At 39.4% G+C, this 23,917-nt stretch overlaps 1 protein-coding gene across 2 annotated transcripts in view; it reads right to left on the bottom strand.

Annotated features, from left to right (window-relative positions):
• FAM185A (family with sequence similarity 185 member A) overlaps positions 1-23,917 on the bottom strand; it is an 83,282-nt gene that overhangs the window by 42,628 nt on the left and 16,737 nt on the right. Inside the window, exon 5 of one of the 2 annotated variants that reach the window (XM_055590166.1) lies at positions 523-564. In XM_055590166.1, the coding sequence (XP_055446141.1) occupies positions 523-564 (42 nt within the window). Of the gene's footprint in view, positions 1-522; positions 565-22,610; positions 23,835-23,917 lie in introns of those variants that run through there. The other variant, XM_055590165.1, reaches the window with a different exon arrangement.

The raw sequence follows: 23,917 nt of genomic DNA, 5'->3' as shown, positions 1-23,917 counted from the left end.
TACTGAGCAACTGAACTGAACTGAACTGAACTGTTATTTCTATTTTTTTCAGAGGTGGAAGCTTAGGTACAGAGCAGTTAGGTAATTTTCCATGAATAGAAAGTGGTGAAATTAGAATTCTAACAGTATTCTGACTGATAGCAAACCTATAATTATACAGAATTTATAGGATGATGAATCAATGAACTTTTAGAAGTAATTTCACACATTAATATATTTATTGTTGTTCAGTCGCTAAGTCATGTCTGACTCTTTGTGACCTCATGGACTGCAGCACACCAGGCTTCCCTGTCCTTCACTACCTCCCGGAGTTTGTTCAAACTCATGCCCATTGAGTCAGTGATGCCATCCAACCATCTCATCCTCAGTTCATAGAGTGGGTCTGCCTATATCTGACTGATATATCAGGATACTATTAGGTTCATTGGCTAAATTGTAGATTTTATGTACTCTAATAAAATATCACAAATATAGCTATTTTAAAAAGAATACAAAATTTACCAACAACCACTTAGCACATACCTACTGTGATGTTACCCATCTTGCTTCGTAATGTTATATTACCTGCAAAAAAGAGAAAAAGACAACTTTATACATTAGGGATAATCCAGAAAGGAAATGTATTAATAATGTTCTAAAGCATGGTTAGATATCCACAAGGTTATTTAATAATATTATTATTGTCGTGCACAATTTTTCTCAGTATCACACTCCTAGTCAGAGATTTATGCACAACTACAAAACAAACAGCTTTAGGCATCTATACAAACTCTCTTCTTCTACTCTAACTTAATCTACTACAGCACAACGGAAAAAACAAACCCCTGTACTTTCTGGGAAACATGGAAGAAAAATAATGATTCCTCTAAAAGTTAAAAAATGTAAAAAAAAAAAATGACTTAAATATACTGACTACGCATTTTCAACCTAAACATCACAATATTTATCAGACCACACAAAGCCAAGTTTTGAACCAAATAACACTAAAATATCCATGGAAAAAAGTAATTACTGTTATTTTTCAGGCCAGTTTGGCAAACCTATCTGTGAGATTTCAGTGGTTTTTCTGCCAAGAGTTTAAAAGGTTTGGGACAGGAATAAAAAATAATTGAAATATGACTAACAAAGAAAAAAAAACTTCAAATATTCCCTTCTTCCAATGAAAATCTATTTTCCAGGATAAACATAGGCCTCTGAAACCATTCTTCCCAGTGCCTTCCTCCAGCATCAAAAACAGCAGTATTTTTCTTCACGTGTGTTTAAGGGATAATTACTCATAGAGTTATACCACCTATATTTACTGCACTATCATAATTCTAAAACTATAGTGAAGAGTAAAAAAGGAGTAAAAAAAGAAAATGGTAAGAAACAAGTAGAGTAAAAAGCTGTGCTATTTAAAATCCCAAAAGATGATGCTGTTAAAGTATTGCACTCAATATGTCAGCAAATTTGGAAAACTCAGCAATGGCCACAGGACTAGAAAGGGTCAGTTTTCATTCCAGTCTTGAAGAAGGGCAATGCCGAAGAATGTTCAAACTACCATACAACTGCACTCACTTCTCATGCTAGCAAGGTAATCCTCAAAATTCTCCAAGCCAGGCTTTAGCAGTACATGAAACTAGAACTTCCAGATGTACAAGCTGGGTTTAGAACGGGCAGAGGAACCAGAGAACAAATTGTCATAGAAAAAGCAAGAAAATTTCAGAAAAACATCTACTCCTGCTTCATTGACTACACTAAAGTCTTTGACTGTATGGATCACAGCAAACTGTGGAAAATTCTTAAAGAAATGAAATATCAGACCATCTCACCTGCCTCCTGGGAAACCTGTGAAGCAGGTCAAGAAGCAACAGTTAGAGCTGGACATGGAACAACAGACTGGTTCCAAACTAGGAAAGGAGTACGTCAAGGCTATATATTCTCACCCTGCTATTTAACTTATATGCAGAGTACATCATGTGGTATACTGAGCTGGATGAATCACAACCTGGAATCAAGATTGCCAGGAGAAATATCAACCTCAGATATGCAGTGGCACCCCACTCCAGTACTCTTGCCTGGAAAATCCCATGGATGGAGGAGCCTGGTAGGCTGCAGTCCATGGGGTCACTAGAAGTTGGACACGACTGAGTGACTTCACTTTCACTTTGCACTTTCATGCATTGGAGAAGGAAATGGCAACCCACTCTAGTGTTCCTGCCTGGAGAATCCCAGGGATGGGGAAGCCTGGTGGGCTGCCGTCTATGGGGTCATGCAGAGTCGAACACGACTGAAGCGACTTAGCAGCAGCAGCAGATATGTAGCTGATACCACTCTAATGGCAGAAAGCAAAGAGGAACTAAAGGGCCTCTTGATGAGGATGAAAGAAGAGAATGAAAAAGGCTGGCTTAAAACTCAACATTCAAAAAACTAAGAACATGGATCCAGTCCCATCATTTCATGGCAGACAGACGGGGAAAAAGTGGAAACAGTGACAGATTTTCTTTCCTTGGGCTCCAAAATCACTGTGGATACTGACTGCAGCCATGAAATTTAAAAACGCCTGATCCTTGGAAGAAAAGCTATAACAAACCTAGAAAATGTATTCAAAAGCAGAGACATCTCTTTGCTGACAAAGGCCCGTCTAGTCAAAGCTGTGGTTTTTTCCAGTAGCTATGTATGGATGTGTGAGTTGGACCATAAAGAAAGCCGATGCTGAAGAATTGATACTTTCAAACTGTGGTGCTGGAGAAGACTCTTGAGAGTCCCTTGGACTGCAAGGAGACCAAGCCAGTCCATCCTAAGGTAAATCAACCCTGAATACTCATTGGAAGGACTGATGCTGAAGCTGAAGCTCCAATACTCTGGCCACCTGATGCAAAGAGCTGATTTACTGTAAAAGACCCTGAAACTGGGAAAGACTGAGGGCAGGAGGAGAAGGGGGCAACAGAGGATGAGATGGTTGGATGGCATCACCAACTCAGTGGACATGAGTTTGAGCATGCTCTGAGAGATAGTGAAGGACAGGGAGCCTGGGAACCTACAGTCCATGGAGTCACAAAGAGTCAGACACAACTTATCAACTGAACAAAAACAAAAGAAGTAAAGAGTAAAAGAATAAATTTTGTCTCAGAATTAATCAGGATGAATAAAATAATTTATTTCATTTCATGTATCTTATAAATACTGACATGTATCAGTACCCGGGAAAAAGGAAAACAAAGAAAGGAGGCACTTGATTCATTTTTCCAACAGTTAAACGTGCTTTGACTGTAAAAATTTCTCTAAAAGGTTCATATTTCATCATACTTCACATGAGCATATGAACAAGAGGTACATTTGTGTAGGAGTAAAACTTGGTTTGTGTGAAGCTTATAAAATTATTTTCAAGTTTCAGTAATTTACAAGGCTGTGCAGATACTCCTGTTACACGGTTAAGTAAATATTATTTCACTGGTGTGTTCTAGATACTCTTCCAATTTTCAAACCCAGTAAATGCAGATTCACATGCAAATAGTGGCCAAGGATCACAAAGCTGCTAAGATAGCTTTCAATGATCCCTGCCTCCTGGTATTCATGCCCATGTATGAGCTCCTTCACTCATATGGAGGCTGGACCTACTGATGCTTTTAACAAAGAGAATAACGGCAAATGAGATGTTACTTTCAAGACTAGGTTACAAACGATTCTTGCATCTGTCTTGCCAGCTCTCTTTTGCTGTGATGGAAACCAGCTAGCCATGTTGTCTAACTGCCTTATGAAAGAGGCCCAAGACCAAGGACCTAAAAAGGCCCCCAGCCAATAGAATCTGAACTGAATCTTGCTAACAACAACATGAGTGAACTAGGAAAAAGATTCACTTTTGGCTGAACCTTCAAATAAACCCATGGTCCCACCTGATACCTTGATTACAACCTCAAAAGAGATCTTGAGGCAGAAGACCCAGTTAAGTGATACCCAGATTCTGGACCACCCAAAGTATAAGAAAATAAGTGTTTGCTGTTTTCAGCTGCTAAATATGTTACAAAGGAAGAGGTAACTAGAAAAGATGTTGAAAGCTGGACGTGGGTGATGCCGCAATAAATAACTAAAAATATGGGAATCGCTTTGGAAATTGGCAGTAGGCGTAGGTTGGAAGGATTTTTAGGAGCATGGTAGAGAAAGCCTAAATTGCCTGAACAGTGTGTTAGTAGAAAGTTGGACTTTGAGTGCTTCTCATATCAGGGCTTAAATGGAAATGAAAAAAAAAGTGTTTTGGAAACTGGAGGAAGGCAGATCTTTGTTAGGCAGTATTAGAAACTTTGCAACACTATCACATTCAGTAATGTGGAAAGTAGGAAATATGTCTAATGAACTGAATGATCTAGCTAAGAAGATGGCCAAGCAGAGTCAAAGTGTTGTAGGCGCTGCCTATTTTTTCTTGTAGCGTCAGTAAAATGCAAACAAAGTAAGATAAACTAAAGAAACGATTGTTTAAAAAAAGAATCAGGACAAGAATCATTTTGAAAATTCTCAGCTTCTCAAGATGGCAAAAGATGAGAAAGTTAAGAATAGCTTCGACACAAAGTCTGAATTCAGTATACTGCCAGAACATGGCCTAAAAATGAAACTGATGCATTGACTGTAAAATCTTTTGTCAAGACTCCAGAAAGATTAAGAGTGATACCTCACAGTATTAATTTAGCTGTACAAAAAGTCCATTAAACTGGCTGAGGGTATCTCACAGATCGTCTTAATCAAGCAATAGGTCTCCTAGAAAGCTTGCAAGAACCATATCTTAATTTCTCTGCAGAAGTCCACATTTTGAAAACATTCTTGGATGTGGCCTTCATCTAATGGAATAAACACCAATGTGATTCATAGAAGGCTGACAAAATTTGTGAGAATTACATCAGCAAACACATTGCTAACTTCGACCAAAAGGAACAGTAACAGTACAAAGTGAAATGAGACCACTGGAGTCCCAAAATTCTGCTGGCAGGAAGCAGGCTAAGAAAATTCCTCAGCTGCAAACACATGCTACATTTCATGAAAAAGGAAGGATGACTCAGAGGGAGAAACCAAGAGCTCAGAGGGCAAAGCCTGGAAACCTAAAGAATTATCACAAGGCCATGAGATCTAATCAAAGAACCTCTAATGTTTTCCTACCTAAATTTCAAAATCATTATGGACCAATGACTCCTTTGTGCCCCTTATTTTTCTCCCCTTTGAACAGGAAAGTCTATAGCAATTATCCTATGTGTATCCCATCACTGTATGCTTAGTGTGCAGGTGGTGTGTGTGGGTTGAGGAGGTTAGAGAACAGGTCTTAAGACTGAGAACTATACGTGAGGAGTTAGATCTAAGCAACTGTACCCGAGGAGGCTCATCTACATCTGGATCTGATTTTGGTGTAGACATTCTGGACTCTGAGCAGATATGCAATAGGATGAGACTCTGGGAACCTTGAAAGGAAGGGAGTGTATTTTGTATGTGGGAAGGACACAAATCACTTGCAGGGGGTGCAGAAGATAGACTTATATGCTATCTAGGGATACACATACATGAAAAGTTAAAAATGAGTGTTTATTAATAATTTTAAGTTAATGTTGTAACTGAATAGTATGTATTAGGTTCCATAACCATTCCGAGGAAGCAGACTAAAATGATGTGGCATGAACAGGGAGAGAATCATATTGGAGATTTCATCAGAGTCTATGTTTCAAATATGAGTAAAATTTGATGCTGAGGGGGAACGATTTTGTTGAAAAAGTATGCAAGCAAAGGTAAAAAGGTGTAACTACCCATGCTATATTTAAATCATGCTCATCAGTTAAGTTAGAGCAATTAGGCCAGTCTATGAGGACAGGGATTAAGTGTTTCTTACTTAGCATTATATTTTGAGAGCTTAGCATATTGCCCTGTACATAGTAAATACTATTATTTTTTGAACCTATGTTCAAATTTAGTTTGGAAAAACAGGTAAAAACAAATTTGTAGAAGAATCATAGAGTGTTTAGTCTATTGACTTTGTCCTATACCAAAGGAGTCAAAGAATTTCAAGATAAGAAGAACACAAGAAAACCATCTAGTATTCATTCCTTCCTAATCTTTAGGAAGATTAAGCTAGTGTCAGACACTCAGAATTCTCTTTACTGTTTACACCTTATGAACACCTTAAAAATAAGATAAAGCAGACCTCTGATATTTGTGATTTTAACTATTAGTAAAACAACAATAAAAAAACTGACATAGTTCTATAGTCAGTCATTTAGTTAGTGAGTTCAGCCATTCAGCAAGACAAAAGGAGCTTTACTAAACTAGTCTCCAATGAATGCAGTAAAAATTTACTTTTTTAAACAAAAATAGAAAATGTGGTCTTTTTCAAAAAGTCAGTCAGTAGTGAGCGTGATAAAAGTGATCAAGAAAACAATGGTTTTAGAGTCAAAAAAAAAAGTTTTAGTTTCATAAAAAAAAAAAAAAAAAAAAGGACTAGTTAAATTATAAAGTGAAGTCACTCAGTCGTGTCTGACTCTGTGACCTCATGGACTATAGCCTACCAGGCTCCTCTGTCCATGGGATTTTCCAGGTAAGAATACTGGAGTGGGTTGCCATTTCCTTCTCCAGGAGATCTTCCCGACTCAGGGACTGAACCCGGGTCTCCCACATTGTAGGCAGATGCTCTACCATCTGAGCCACCAGGGAAGTCAGTTAAATTATAGCAGAATCTATACAGTCTCAAACTACATCTCTTTTGAATGTTAGAGTTCTGTACAGGAAAAGCATAAAGGAATAATAAAACTATGGAAATAAAGACTATCTGTAAATATAAGGAATATATCAAAATATTTTTGTTAGTGCTAAAGGACTTTTAAAACAATAAACAAAGAGGACACTAACAGATGGAGAAATATACCATGTTCATGGATTGGAAGAATCAATATAGTGAAAATGAGTATACTACCCAAAGCAATCTATAGATTCAATGCAATCCCTATCAAGCTACCAACAGCATTCTTCACAGAGCTAGAACAAATAATTTCACAATTTGTATGGAAAAACAAAAAACCTCGAATAGCCAAAGCGATCTTGAGAAGAAGAATGGAACTGGAGGAATCAACCTACCTGACTTCAGGCTCTACTACAAAGCCACAGTTATCAAGACAGTATGGTACTGGCACAAAGACAGAAATATAGATCAATGGAACAAAATAGAAAGCCCAGAGATAAATCCACGCACATATGGACACCTTATCTTCGACAAAGGAGGTAAGAATATACAATGGATTAAAGACAATCTCTTTAACAAGTGGTGCTGGGAACTCTGGTCAACCACTTGTAAAAGAATGAAACTAGAACACTTTCTAACACCATACACAAAAATAAACTCAAAATGGATTAAAGATCTAAACTAAGACCAGAAACTGTAAAACTCCTAGAGGAGAACATAGGCAAAACACTCTCTGACATACATCACAGCAGGATCCTCTATGACCCACCTCCCAGAATATTGGAAATAAAAGCAAAAATAAACAAATGGGACCTAATTAACCTTAAAAGCTTCTGCACATCAAAAGAAACTATCAGCAAGGTGAAAAGACAGCCTTCAGAATGGGAGAAGATAGTAGCAAATGAAGCAACTGACAAACAACTAATCTCAAGAATATACAAGCAACTCCTACAGCTCAACTCCAGAAAAATAAATGACCCAATCAAAAAATGGGCCAAAGAACTAAATAGACATTTCTCCAAAGAAGACATACAGATGGCTAACAAACACATGAAAAGATGCTCAACATCACTCATTATCAGAGAAATGCAAATCAAAACCACTATGAGGTACCATTTCACGCCAGTCAGAATGGCTGCGATCCAAAAGTCTACAAGTAATAAATGCTGGAGAGGGTGTGGAGAAAAGGGAACCCTCTTACACTGTTGGTGGGAATGCAAACTAGTACAGCCACTATGGAGAACAGTGTGGAGATTCCTTAAAAAACTGGAAATAGACCTGCCTTATGATCCAGCAATCCCACTGCTGGGCATACACACTGAGAAAACCAGAAGGGAAAGAGACACGAGTACCCCAATGTTCATCGCAGCACTGTTTATAATAGCCAGGACATGGAAGCAACCTAGATGTCCATCAGCAGATGAATGGATAAGCAAGCTGTGGTACATATACACAATGGAGTATTATTCAGCCATTAAAAAGAATACATTTGAATCAGTTCTAATGAGGTGGATGAAACTGGAGCCTATTATACAGAGTGAAGTAAGCCAGAAAGAAAAACACCAATACAGTATACTAACGCATATATATGGAATTTAGAAAGATGGTAACAATAACCCTGTGTACGAGACAGCAAAAGAGACACTGATGTATAGAACAGTCTTATGGACTCTGTGGGAGAGGGAGAGGGTGGGAAGATTTGGGAGAATGGCATTGAAACATGTAAAATATCATGTATGAAATGAGTTGCCAGTCCAGGTTCGATGCACGATACTGGATGCTTGGGGCTGGTGCACTGGGACGACCCAGAGGGATGGAATGGGGAGGGAGGAGGGAGGAGGGCTCAGGATGGGGAACACATGTATACCTGTGGCGGATTCATTTTGATATTTGGCAAATCTAATACAGCTATGTAAAGTTTAAAAATAAAATAAAATTAAAAAAAATAATAATAAAATAAAAAAAATAAAAAAATGAAGATCATGAAAATAAAATAAATAAATAAAAAAAATAAAACAATAAACAAAAAAATATTCTCAACTCATCAAACTGTTTAGAAAATCTCTACCCTAAACAGAAATATTCCAAGGTCATTAAAATACACAACATGGAACTCTTATCTCAAATACTTTGTGGAAGAAGACGGAATATTTTAAAATATACAGATCAACTGAATGGACATTACTAGCACAGTTTTCTGTAATTTGCTTTTACCTTTTTCCATCACCATATGGTGAAAACAATAAACAAATCAACTATCTGAGAGGAGTAGATCTTTGTAAAAGATCTCCTTTCAGTAAAGCAGATGCCACATGATCTGTAATAATTATGTGTGATTACTCTTCTTTCAAGTTATTTAATTTTTCCAGAAAACCCAATGTTTGAGAAAATAAACAGTTCTCCTTAACTAGCCATTCTTCATTCTAAAAGGATCAGAGGAAGAATTAGCTATCAATTTAAAGGCAAATAGTTTATTTTTCTTCACTAAACTAAATGTGATTTTAGTAAAAACAGCACACATACTCTCATTATCCAAACAGAGAAATAAAATATCCATAAAGGTTAAATCCTTTTTGTGCTTCTTTTTTAAGGGGAAGATTGGGGGAGCAGAAAGAATTTTCTACTTTGCAAGCACATGGCTAAATGCAAAGCATATAGAGGTAAATAAAACATGATCCCTGCTATTGAGGAGTTTATAATCAGGCAAGAATTTATGGGTCAATGGAAGGCCAGAAATGGAGAAAGTCTCCTTTAGCTGAGTATGAAAAGATTACTAAAAGTAAATGAGATAAAGAAAGCTGGGAAAAACATTTTAGAAACACTGTAACCGATCAGTATGATCAAGGGCTCTGATCAAAAACTAAGAAGTATAAAACAGGTATGAATGTATACAGGAAGAAGTAAGAGATTGTGTAATTCTAGAACACAAAGCATAAGGTCAAAAAAAGATAGTAAGTTAGCTAAGTCACTGAGTAGGAAGGAGTTTGAGTAAGACAATGCCATGTTCAATGTGCTTTTCTAATAAACAAACATATAATAGTTCCCTAATAGCTCAGTTGGTAAAGAATCCACCTGCAATGCAGGAGACTCTGGTTGATTCCTGGGTCAGGAAGATCCAATACTACCCACTCCAGTATTGTTGGGCTTCCCTGGTGGCTCAGCTGATAAAGAATCCACCTGCAATGTGGGAGACCTGGGTTCAAGCCCTGGGTCGGGAAAATCCCCTGGAGAAGGGAAAGGCTACCCACTCCAGTATTCTGGCCTGGAGAATTCCATGGACTGTAAAGTCCATGGGGTGGCAAAGAGTCAGACATGACTGAGTGACTAGCGTTTGCACTTTCACACAATAGTTAGGACAATGAATTTGAAGAAGGCAAGACTGGAAGCAAATTTATTGCTAGAGGTGAGGCAAGAGCTGACAAGAATCTTAATTAGAAGAGTAGAAATTTTGAACAAAAGATTGAAAGAAATATTTAGGTGATTGTGCTCGTGCAGCTCAGTCATGTTTGACTCTTTGCAAACCCATGGACTATACCTGCCAGGTTCCTCTTTCCATGGGATTCTCCAGGCAAGAATACTGAGTGGGCTGCCATTTCCTCCCCTAAAAGAACTTCCCAACCCAGGGATCAAACCTGTGTCTCCTGTATCTCCTGCAATGGTAGGCGGTTTCTTTGCCACTGAGCCACCTAAAACCTATCTAAACTTGGTGTTGACTAAATGTGGAAGGTGACAGAAATTCAGGATTACTTCTGGATTTCTAGCTTAGGAAATAATGTACATGGTAATATTAGAATCTGCAAATGGAAATAAAAGAGGAGGAATACATTATGGATGAGGTTGCGGTTGGGGGCTGGGAAAATAGGAGAAAAGAAGTTAGAAACATGAAGTCATCAGAGAAGACTATAAAGATCCAAATGGCTATGTCTACTAAGCAGATGGATGTGTAAGTTGGAAGTCAGGGCCAGAGATACAAATTTGAATTATTGGAATACATTGGTAGTTGAGAATCAAAAGTGTATAAGATGTCCAAGGAAAAGAAAGAACTGAAAGAACAATGAAACAGGATGAAATGCTGGAGAATACCAAGCGAATGTGTAAAAAGGAAGAACTCACAGACATTTGAGAAAGAGCAATTTTAAATACTGATGCTTTCAAATTTGGTGCTGGAGAAGACTCTTGAGAGTCCCTTGGACTGCCAGGAGATCAAGCCAGTCAGTCCTTAAGGAAATCAACCCTGAACAGTCACTGGAGGGACACATGCTGAAGCTGAAGCTCCAATGTTCTGGCCATCTGACATGAAGAGACGATTCACTAGAAAAGACCCTGATGCTCGTAAAGCCTGAAGGCAACAGAAGAGGACACCAGAGGACGAGATGGTTAGACAGCATCAACGACTCAATGGATATGAACCTGGGTGATAGTGAAGGACAGGGGAGCCTTGCATGTTGCAGTTCACAAGGAGTCAGATGCGACTTAGCGACTGAACAAAAATTATAAATATAAGATGTGACATATAATACAGTTGTACACACTAATACAGTTATGTAAAGTTTAAAAATAAAATAAAATTAAAAAAAAAAAAAAAAAAGATGTGACACAGATGCCAGTACCCACTAATACTTGTGTGCCTTTCTCCTTCCTTAGAACACACTAAGCTCTTTATCTCAGACTTCTATAGTTACAGTCATTTTAAAACATTCTGGCTAACAAATTTCTCACATGATCCTCTATGACCTCTCTTCCTTTAGTGGAAGCTTGGAGGCCATACACTGAAAATGGCATTATCACCTTTAAGGACGGAGTCCAGTCCCTCCAAGGAAATGAGTGGAGTCCAAACACTGCATGGAATAGCAGCATATTTATCACATGTCTAAATTGTGAAAAGAAAAAATCTATGCTATCTGTACCACAAAAGAAGCTATAACTTCGTATAAAAATGTTTTAAGTGTCCAGACTCAATATTAACATAAATTATGTGTCAAATGACAATCAAACTTAATGAACTTAAGAATAAACACTAAAATTAGAACAAAGCATTTTCATAAGCTTATGAAGAATCCCATTTAATCCAATAAGAGTTTCTTTCCTTTAGAATTTTGTATTTCTGAGTTTCTAAATTCATAAGGCAGATTTTATAAATTTACCAGAGCTTATATGTTCTTCTTAGAGAAAACTGAAACACTTCTTTATGAAGTTTTGAGTGTTATCAAAATTATCAATTATATTTGCATAGTTTATGTAACTTTTACTTTTGTGAAAGTTTCTAAAATCCAAAGTTATTTAAGAAAGCATTTAGCATGTATATATTGCTAAATCTTTTGGCAACAAAGGACTTCTGAAGTACAGAAAAAAGGGAACTAACAGTCATCAATTTATTAATGTATGTTCCCAAAGAGCCTAAAATAAGATCCTAAGTTAGAGAATTTAAATATTTTAAATAGTTTTATTCATTAATCATTTATTCCAAAAAATAACATAAGTTAAATATAAAACACTAAAATGACTGTCATGAGTACTCCTATATATTAAACCCAATTAATTTATTTAAATTGTAAGTAAAATCAATACCAGCAAACCATTTCAAGGACACTTTTCTTCCTAAGTCAGGATACTATACATTTATAAATATTCTAAAAATAGGACCACAGCCTTGTCTAAATCAATGAAACTAAGCCATGCCCATGGGGCCACCCAAGATGGTCAGGTCATGGTGGAGAGGTCTGACAGATGTGGTCCACTGGAGAAGGGAATGGCAAACCACTTCAGTATTCTTGCCTTGAGATCCCCATGAACAGTATGAAAAGGCAAAATGATAGGATACTGAAAGAGGAATGCCCCGGGTCAGTAGGTGCCCAATATGCTACTGGAGATCAGTGGAGAAATAACTCCAGAAAGAATGAAGGGATGGAGCCAAAGCAAAAACAATACCCAGTTGTGGATGTGACTGGTGATAGACACAAGGTCTGATGCTGTGAAGAGCAATAGTGCATAGGAACCTGGAATGTCAGTTCCATGAATCAAGGCAAATTGGAAGTGGTCAAACAAGAGATGGCAAGAGTAAACATCGACATTCTATGAAATCAGTGAACTAAAATGGACTGGAATGGGTGAATTTAACTCAGATGACGATTATATCTACTACTGCGGGCAGGAATCCCTCAGAAGAAATGGAGTAGCCATCATGGTCAACAAAAGAGTTCGAAATGCAGTACTTGGATGCAATCTCAAAAACGACAGAATGATCTTTGTTCATTTCCAAGGCAAACCATTCAATATCAAAGTAATCCAAGTCTGCCCCAACCAGTAATGCTGAAGAAGCTGAAGTTGAACGGTTCTATGAAGACCTACAAGACCTTTTAGAACTAACACCCCAAAAAGATGTCCTTTTCATTATAGGGGACTGGAATGCAAAAGTAGGAAGTTAAGAAACACATGGAGTAACAGGTAAATTTGGCCTTGGAATACGGAATGAAGCAGGGCAAAGACTAATAGAGGTTTGCCAAGAAAATGCACTGGTCATAGCAAACACCCTCTTCCAACAACACAAGACAAGACTCTACGCATGGACATCACCAGATGGTCAACACTGAAATCAGATTGATTCTATTCTTTGCGGCCAAAGATGGAGAAGCTCTATACAGTCAGCAAAAACAAGACCAGGAACTGACTGTGGCTCAGATCATGAACTCCTTATTGCCAAATTCAGACTGAAATTGAAGAATGTAGGGAAAACCACTAGACCATTCATGTATGACCTAAATCAAATCCCTTATGAGTATACACTGGAAGTGAGAAATACACTTAAGGGACTGGATCTGATAGACAGAGTGCCTGATGAACTATGAACTGCGGTTCGTGACATTGTACAGGAGACAGGGATCAAGACCATGCCCATGGAAAAGAAATGCCAAAAAGTAAAATGGCTGTCTGGGGAGGCCTTACAAATAGCTGTGAAAAGAAGAGAAGTGAAAAGCAAATGAGAAAAGAAAAGATATAAGCATTTGAATGCAGAGTTCCAAAGAATAGCAAGAAGAGATAAGAAAGCCTTCTTCAGCGATCAATGCAAAGAAATAGAGGAAAACAACAGAATGGGAAAAACTAGAGATTTCTTCAAGAAAATTAGAGATATCAAGGGAACATTTCATGAAAAGATGGGCTCGATAAAGGACAGAAATGGTATGGACCTAACAGAAGCAGAAGATATTAAGAAGAGGTGGCAGGAATACACAGAAGAACTGTACAAAAAAGAGCTTCATGACCAAGATAATCACGATGGTGTGATCACTCACCTAGAGCCAGATATCCTGGAATATGAAGTCAAGTGGGCCTTAGAAAGCATCACTACGAACAAAGCTAGTGGAGGTGATGGAATTCCAGTTGAGCTATTTCAAATCCTGAAAGATGATGCTGTGAAAGTGCTGCACTCAATATGCCAGCAAATTTAGAAAACTCAGCAGTGGCCACAGGACTGGAAAAGGTCCGTTTTCTTTCCAATCCCAAAGAAAGGCAATACCAAAGAATGCTCAAACTACCGCACGATTGCACTCATCTCACACGCTGGTAAAGTAATGCTCAAAATTCTCCAAGCCAGGCTTCAGCAATATGTGAACCGTGAACTTCCAGTTGTTCAAGCTGGTTTTAGAAAAGGCAGAGGAACCAGAGACCAAATTGCCAACCTCCACTGGATCATGGAAAAAGCAAGAGAGTTCCAGAAAAACATCTATTTCTGCTTTATTGACTATGCCAAAGCCTTTGACTGCGTGGATCACAATAAACTGTGGAAAATTCTGAAAGAGATGGGAATACCAGACCACCTGACCGGCCTCTTGAGAAACCTATATGCAGGTCAGGAAGCAACAGTTAGAACTGGACATGGAACAACAGCCTGGTTCCAAATAGGAAAAGGAGTACGTCAAGGCTGTATATTGTCATCCTGCTTATTTAACTTATATGCAGAGTGCATCATGAGAAACGCTGGGCTGGAAGAAGCACAAACTGGAATCAAGATTGCCGGGAGAAATATCAATAACCTCAGATCTGCAGATGACACCAACCTTATGGCAGAAAGTGAAGAGGAACTAAAAAGCCTCTTGTTGAAGGTGAAAGAGGAGAGTGAAAAAGTTGGCTTAAAACTCAACATTCAGAAAACAAAGATCATGGCATCTGGTCCCATCACTTCATGGGAAATAGATGGGGAAACAGTGCAAACAGTGACAGACTTTATTTTTGGGGGGCTCCAAAATCATGGCAGATGGTGACAGCAGCCATGAAATTAAAAGACGCTTACTCCTTGGAAGGAAAGTTATGACCAACCTAGATAACATATTGAAAAGCAGAGACATTGCTTTGCCAACAAAGGTCCGTCTAGTCAAGGCTATGGTTTTCCAGTGGTCATGTATGGATGTGAGAGTTGGACTGTGAAGAAAGCTAAGCACCAAAGAATTGATGCTTTTGAACTGTGGTGTTGGAGAAGACTCTTGAGAGTCCCTTGGACTGCAAGGAGATCCAACCAGTCCATTCTGAAGGATATCAGCCCTGGGATTTCTTTGGAAGGAATGATGCTAAAGCTGAAGCTCCAATACTTTGGCCACCTCATGGGAAGAGTTGACTCATTTTAAAAGACTCTGATGCTGGGAGGGATTGGGGGCAGGAGGAGAAGGGGACGACAGAGGATGAGATGGCTGGATGGCATCACTGACTCAATGGACATGAGTCTGAGTGAACTCCGGGAGTTGGCGATGGACAGGGAGGCCTGGCGTGCTGCGATTCATGGGGTCGCAAAGAGTCGGACACGACTGAATGACTGAACTGAACTGAACTGAGAATACATATAAATACAGAATTCTTTAAAAATCACAAATATTCAAATAGCAGAATACAACAAACTACACTTTACAAAGAATCTAATTTTTGATAAATTAGAAGAAAATCAAAAGATAGTAAACTGTCATAAAATTTTACATCTGAACACAAACTATTCAAGTACTTATTCTCCCACTATATTCTCAGTGCCAGAACATTAGGGAATTTTTGTTGAATCAATGAATACACTAGTTCCTTCTGTATTAGAAGGCATACATACTTAATATATGTGATTCAACATTCAGTTCAGTTCAGTCACTCAATCGTTCCAACTCTGCGACCCCATGGACGGCAGCATGCCAGGCCTCCCTGTCATCACCAACTCCCAGAGTTTACTCAAACTCATGTCCATTGAGTTGGTGATGCCATCCAACCATCTCATCCTGTGTCATCTCCTCCTGTGTCATCTCCTCCGCCTCCTGCCTTCAATCTTTCCCAGCATCAGGGTCTTTTCCAATGAGTCAGTTCTATGTACCAGGTAGCCAAAGTATTGGAGTTTCAGCTTCAGGATCAGTCCTTCCAGTGACTATTTAGGACTGATTTCCTTTAGGATGGACTGGTTGGATCTCCTTGCAGTCCAAGGGACTCTCAAGAGTCTTCTCCAACACCACAGTTCAAAAGCATCAATTCTTCAGTGCTCAGCTTTCTTTATAGTCCAACTCTCACATCCATACATGACTACTGGAAAAACCATAGCTTTGACTAGATGGACTTTTGTTGGCAATGCAATGTCTCTGCTTTTTAATATGATGTCTAGGTTGGTTATAACTTTTCTTCCAAGGAGCAAGAGTCTTTTAATTTCATGGCTGCAGTCACTACCTGCAGTGATTTTGGAGTCCCCAAAAATAAAGTCTGTCACTGTTTCCATTGTTTCCCCATCTATTTGCCATGAAGTGATGAGACCAGATGCCATGATCTTAGTTTCCTGAATGTTGAATTTTAAGTCAACTTTTTCACTCTCCTTTTCACTTTCATCTAGAGGCTCTTTAGTTCTTTTTCATTTTCTAACATAAAGGTGGTATCATCTGCATATCTGAGGTTATTGATATTTCTCCCAGCAATCTTGATTCCAGCTTGTGCTTCTTCCAGCCCAGCGTTTCTTATGACGTACTCTGCATAGAAGTTCAATAAGCAGGGTGACAATATACAGCCTTGATGTACTCCATTCCCAATTTGGAACCAGTCTGTTGTTCCATGCCTAGTTCTAACTGGTGCTTCATGACCTGCATACAGATTTTTCAGGAGAAAGGCCAGGTGGTCTGGTATTCCCATCTCTTTCAGAATTTTCCACAGTTTGTTGTGATCCACACAGTCAAAGGCTTGGCATAGTTGATAAAGCAGAAATAGATGTTTTTCTGGAACTCTCCTGCTTTTTCAATGATCCAACGGATGTTGGCAATTTGATCTCTGGTTCCTCTGCCTTTTCTAAATCCAGCTTGAGCTCTGGAAGTTCACGGTTCACATATTGCTGAAGCCTGGCTTGGAGAATTTTGAGCATTACTTTGCTGCCATATGAGATGAGTGCAATTGTGCAGTATTCAACATTACAAATGGAGAAGGCAATGGCAACCCACTCCAGTACTCTTCCTTGGAAAATCCCATGGATGGAGGAGCCTGGTAGGCTGCAGTCCATGGGGTCGCTAAGAGTCGGACACGACTGAGCGACTTCACTTTCACTTTTCACTTTCATGCATTGGAGAAGGAACTGCAACCCACTCCAGTGTTCTTGCCTGGATAGTCCCAGGGACGGGGGAGCCTGGTGGGCTGCTGTCCATGGGGTTGCACAGAGTTGGACATGACTGAAGCAACTTAGCAGCAGCAGCAACATTACAAATAGTAAATATTACTAGTTCATTAGATAACTCATTTTCTTATCGAGAAAATACAGCTAGCTATACTTAAAATTTTCACTTCAAAAAACATTTTAGATTTTTTTTTTATTTCCTCTACATATAGGAGTCAATCTGCAAGGCCAGGAAAGACTTATTATTATTACTCCTTTCATTTTCCCTTTCTTCATTACTGAGCACCCTCTTTTAAGTATTCAGCAGTACTGGTTTGCAGTTATGACCAACCTAGATAGCATATTAAAAAGCAGAGACATTATTTTGCCAACAAAGCTTTGTCTAGTCAAGGCTATGGTTTTTCCTGTGGTCGTGTATGGATGTGAGAGTTGGACTGTGAAGAAGGCTGAGCGTCAAAGAATTGATGCTTTTGAACTATGGTGTTGGAGAAGACTCTTGAGAGTCCCTTGGACTGCAAGGAGATCCAACCAGTCCATTCTAAAGGAGATCAGCCCTGGGATTTCTTTGGAAGGAATGATGCTAGCTGAAACTCCAGTCCTTGGCCACCTCATGTGAAGAGTTGACTCATTGGAAAAGACTCTGATGCTGGGAGGGATTGGGGGCAGGAGGAGAAGGGGATGACAGAGGATGAGATGACTGGATGGCATCACTGACTCGATGGACGTGAGTCTGGGTGAACTCCGGGAGTTGGTGATGGACAGGGAGGCCTGGCGTGCTGCGATTCATGGGGTTGCAAAGAGTCGGACACGACTGAGCGATTGATCTGATCTGATATGAACAAAAAGAATACATAGACAAAAAATAAATTTCAAGCTCCCTCTTCCTTTACAGAAGGAACCCTTCGAAGTCACACACTGAAGATAGCAGCAACACTTTTATAGAATGAACTGAGGACCTGAATGGCTCCACGGAGCTAAGCTGAACCCAGACACTCTGCTGCTGCTGCTGCTGCTAAGTCGCTTCAGTCATGTCCAACTCTGTGCAACCCCATAGACGGCAGCCCACCAGGCTCCCCTCTCCCTGGAATCCTCCAGGCAAGAACACTGGAGTGGGTTGCCATTTCCTTCTTCAATGCATGAAGGTGAAAGGTGAAAGTGAAGTTGCTCAGTTGTATCCAACTCTTCGCGACCCCACAGACTGCAGCTTACCAGGCTCCTCCGTCCATGGGATTTTCCAGGCAAGAGTACCAGAGTGGGTCGCCATTGCCTTCTCCAGCCAGACACTCTATGGAACACCAAAAACTCATTTAAGGAATAATAATGATTCTGAAACTGGAGTTTACAATTTAGAATCTAGCTGAAGCAGTGCATCTGTGTTATAGTGTTGTTTGCCTAGAGGAAGCATCTGTAGAGCAACCCAGGAAGCCCTCAAAGCGATGATAGAATTTGGGTTGCAATCAAGAAATTTACCATGGCTATGTATAAACACTGTTTTAAAACATCTCCCTAAAAGTCAAGAAATCTGGATTGAATACTTGCTCTTCCACTAATTAACTTATAACTGAGAACAAACAATTAGATATTTCTAAGTTTTGTATTCTTCATTTGTAAACAGCCAATTATCCAGCAAGTAAAAGCAGCAGACTCACTGAAGCACACAATAAATGTTTGGTTTCAACACACTTTCACACAAACGGCCACCCACCTACTGATGGGCTCCCCAGGCAGTGGTAGTGGTAAAGAACCTACCTGCCAATGCAGGAGACATAAGAGAGATGGGTTCGATCCCTGGGTCAGGAAGATCCCCAGGAGGAGGGCAAGGAAAACCACTCTAATATTCTTGCCTGGAAAATTCCATGGACAGAGGAGTCTGGCAAGCTATGGTCCCTAGGGTCACAAAGATTCAGACACAACTGAAGCAATTTAGTGCACACACACACCCCTACTGACAGAAGGGCTCCAAATTCATATATCTGAAGACAGTTATTGTTATGATGTTTGTGGTATAAAACACTTTTACAACATCTGTATGTTGGAGTTAAAAAACAAAGATCTACTGTATGAAAAAGAAGCCAAACTAAACAAATCCTGAACAGGCAGGTCTTAGAATATATATATTCTTATGAGTTTATTTTCTGTAAGATGTTTAGAAGTAGCAATCTATTTTCCCATAAAAGATTCCCAAGGTAGTTTATTTAAATACAACCAAAATACGGATCTAATTTGCATTATATGACCATCACCACTTACAACAAAGAATTCACTGGAATATGTATTTAGTGTTTCAGCTTAGGGTGACCCTTGGGAGGTATCTCTCCCTACTAAACTCCAGTAGCTAGAACATAGGGACTTCCTCCCTGCAGTCATGACTCTATCTTTAAACTTATTAGGATGTAGGGCTAGAACATTGGCTACTCTTCTGTACCCATCCCATCTTCACACTCCAGACTCAAGGAACATGTGCATATAATCCCTTGGGACAAGGATGGAACTAGGTATGGCATAGAAGGGAAAGGCAAGAAACTTGGGCCTCTCTGAAGGGTGACTTAAAAAGTAGGTAGGCACTGGGTGTGACTGAAAAACAAAAATGGTTTCTTTCAAATCTCTCTCTCTCTTATACTGACTACTACTGGAAAACCAAGTAGAGTGAGAGCCAAGGATTAGATAGAGAAAGCAGGGCTGAACAACCTTTTGTATTTGTACAATCTTTGTACAAATGGAACCTTTTATACCGTGGCAACTGGATCAATTTTCCCTTCTACTTCTTTCTGCCTCTACTAGTATTACAAACGAGAAAGATGACACCCAATCCTCCCACTAGACTATGAGTTCTTTAAAGATAGAGATCATCTCCTGCCCAACTTCATACCCTGGGGCCTGAAAATCTGGCACACAGTAGGTGGTCAATAAAGGTACTTCATGAATCAATAAAGGTAGAGGATGCTGTACGCTGTCATCCAGAATCCCCTCTGTAACTGAAGGGCTCATTTTCTGATCTACTGGGAATACTGCTGGCAGACAGTCCTCAGCGGTCTGCCCCCTTAGGGAACTGGTTTAGCTGAAGAGAGCCATTTTGATACAGGATCATACTGCTTCTGGGGCAGCCTGCATCTTAGGACTGGGGACATAAAGGTCCATCTCCCCTCATCCCAACCTGAAACAATTCTGAGGACCATCTCAGCTTCACAGCATCCTTTGGGGTTGTTGAGACTCATCAAGTTTAATCTCTCCTGTGGAAACTAGGCTTTCTTCCTTAGTATGGCATTGGGTCCCAGAGGCCTCCCTGGTAAATCTGCTACACTCTTCATTTCCATCTTATAGCCTCCTTTCAAAAATCCAACCAGAGACAAAGTCTGAAAGAGGATGCAAGTCTGATTAGACTTAAACAACCCAAGAAAAGGTATTTGACTTCAAAGTAGAGGTCAGTAAATAAAAAACACTTTACAAAAGCTAAAGAATGAACTCTTTTATTTCTAGCCATCTGTTTCCATTTCAGCCACTGTAACTAATCAAGAGACCTAGAGTATTTTGGCAATGGCACCCTACTCTAGCACTCTTGCCTGGAAAATCCATGGACAGAGGAGCCTGGTAGGCTGCAGTCCATGGGGTTGCTAAGAGTCGGACACAACTGAGTGACTTCACTTTCACTTTTCACTTTCATGCATTGGAGAAGGAAATGGCAACCTGCCGGGAGCCACCACAGAAGATCCCACCCATGACAAAGGTCATGTGGAGAGAACCTGACAGGCAAAGGCGGATCAGGCCTCAAGGGACCCCCTGGATCTGCTCAAAGCATTTACCCCCAAACCAGAATCTGTCTTACTATTTTGTGCCTTTCACCAACTCTTCTGACATTAACAGGGGGCTACCTTTCTCTGGAAAAAGTCAACTTAGGGCTTTAGTTAATAAGTCTCCTGGGCATGATAGGAGTGTTTCAATTCAAACCCCTCTGATGGCTTTCTAGCTTGCCCGACAGGTTTATCCATACTCTTACAATTAACACACATGATTGTGCACAGCCTCCCAACCGTGAGAGACCTGGAAAGCCTAAAACATTCTAAAAATATAGAGCCTTTCGAAGAGTTAAAAACTATTAGAGTAGTGCTGGTGTAGGATTTCATTGTTGAGCCAATGCTTGCTGCCAAGTGCCCATATCCCTTATCCATTGTGCACCTGGGAGTGCATTAGTTAACATAGTTGGAATGTAAGAAAAACAAGCAGTAGCCTTGGAATTAACCACATCAGACCTTTGAGCTAATTGGTTCTTTCTTTGTTGTAACTCACTGCACCTTTGCTCCGTGAGAATGTAACTTTGTTTAGCACTTTCTGAGGCTGACATAGATTAGAAATATAAAGAAAAAACACTTCAAGGGAAAGTAAGTTTTCTGGTTGAGAAAGAGAGTCATATCAAAAAAGAGTCATAAAATGTCCACGGAGGCTGACATAGATTAGAAATATAAAGAAAAAACACTTCAAGGGAAAGTAAGTTTTCTGGTTGAGAAAGAGAGTCGTATCAATAAAGAGTCATAAAATGTCCACAGGCCTCCAAGGCCAGAAGATAATGTACACAACATTGTTTATGGGAAAGGTATGCAGAAAAAATCCTGGTTTTGATAAAGATAAAACAGATGTAATGTTTGGGCTGACTGTATGACTTTGCATCTTTCATTTCCCTCTATGTACAAGTCAAAGTATACCTGTGGCGGATTCATTTTGATGTTTGGCAAAACTAATACAGTTATGTAAAGTTTAAAAATAAAATAAAATTAAAAAAAAAATAAAAAAAAAATAAATAAAAGTTCCTTTTGAAAATAAAGTTATGGGCCTCGCTCACCGAAGCTTGGTCTCCCCGTGTCATTCTTTTTTTTGCTTTTCTCTCTTTTTCTCTCTCTGTTCTTCTTTCAGGATGACTCCTTGGAACACAGGAGCTTTATTGGCTTTCTGTGTAAACCAAGGAAGATCAAGCCTCTTTCTCTTCCCTTTTTACTTTCCTTATCACCTCTGCTGTCATCCTAAGGGTACCCCTGGATCCTGCTAGGGCTGGACCCCGGCAGCAACCCACTCCAGGGTTCTTGCCTGGAGAATCCCAGGGATGGGGGAGCCTAGTGGGCTGCCATCTATGGGATCCCACAGAGTTGGACACGACTGAAGCGACTTAGCAGCAGCAGCAGCAGAGTATTTTGAGGACTGCTTCAAAAAAGTACATTTGTTTTACTATCATGCAAACTACTGATGTTAAATTGTACCAAGTTCAATTCTTGACTAACTTAAAGCAAAAAAAAAATTTAACGTTAATGAATTTAGAATAAACATGATATAAAGTACTGCCGAGAAGAGAGCTGTTCTTATCTATCCTGAGTGTTAATCAACATGTAATATGGTAAGGAACTGCTTTTCCATTAAAAGTTACTTAATATATTAAGTACAGCACTTTTAGTTACAATTGACAGTTAGAAATGCAATGCTTACATATAAGTCATTGTTCAAATATGGAGTTACAAAGTACCAGAACTAGTCAAGGCATAACTAAGTAAAAAAAAAAAAAACCCTGATGAAAAGGTAAGAAAACTATTCGCTTTATTTAGGTGCAGCTCTACTGGACACAAGCTATTCTGGTCTCAAATAATACTTTAAGCCTACCAGAATTATTGACAAGGTTTAACTATGAAATTGAGGTTCAATAATTATTTCAAGCATTTAAGTTCTCTTTTTTTTTAGTTTTCTTTTTAACTGTAAGACTACTTGCCAGTTTACTATAGAGCATGGTTAGCACTAGTCAGGTTTTCTAATACTACTTAATAATTCATGTTGATTATGAAAATCTGGAAGTTTCACCAAAGTATATAGACAACAATATTCAGCTTTCCTATAGAAGTTAAATGAGTGTGGACTATGTACAGCAAAAGTTTGTTTATAACTCCTCGAAAATGGTCCAAAAGGCATTCAGCAGATGTGTAAACACTACCTGCCAGGATAAGAGATTCTTAATTCTATTAATATCTATATATATTTTAGAAAACATGCCTGGACTTAAAAAATCATCCGCTATGTGGAAATTAAAAAGCATGCTGAGCGACACTAAATACCAACATGCCCTCTGCCATATTCAGTTCAGTTCAGTTCAGTTGCTCAGTTGCATCCGACTCTTTGTGACCCCATGAATCGCAGCACGCCAGGCCTCCCTGTCCATCACCAACTCCCAGAGTTCACCCAGACTCACGCCCATCAAGTCAGTGATGCCATCCAGCCATCTCATCCTCTGTTGTCCCATTCTCCTTCTGCCCCAAATCCCTCCCAGCATCAGGGTCCTTTCCAATGAGTCAACTCTTCGCATGAGGAGGCCAAAGTACTGGAGTTTCAGCTTTAGCATCATTCCTTCCAAAGAACACCCAGGACCGATCTCCTTTAGAATGGACTGGTTGGATCTCCTTGCAGTCCAAGGGACTCTCAAGAGTCTTCTCCAACACCACAGTTCAAAAGCATCAATTCTTCGGTGCTCAGCCTTCTTCACAGTCCAACTCTCACATCCATACGTGACCACTGGAAAAACCATAGCCTTAACTAGACGGACCTTTGTTGGCAAAGTAATGTCTCTGCTTTTCAATATGCTATCTAGGTTGGTC

This window comes from Bubalus kerabau, chromosome 8 (genome assembly GCF_029407905.1).
Source record: "Bubalus kerabau isolate K-KA32 ecotype Philippines breed swamp buffalo chromosome 8, PCC_UOA_SB_1v2, whole genome shotgun sequence".
Taxonomy (NCBI): domain Eukaryota; kingdom Metazoa; phylum Chordata; class Mammalia; order Artiodactyla; family Bovidae; genus Bubalus; species Bubalus kerabau.
Note: the sequence above shows the minus strand (reverse complement) of the source record. Positions and strands in the feature narration are given on the sequence as shown.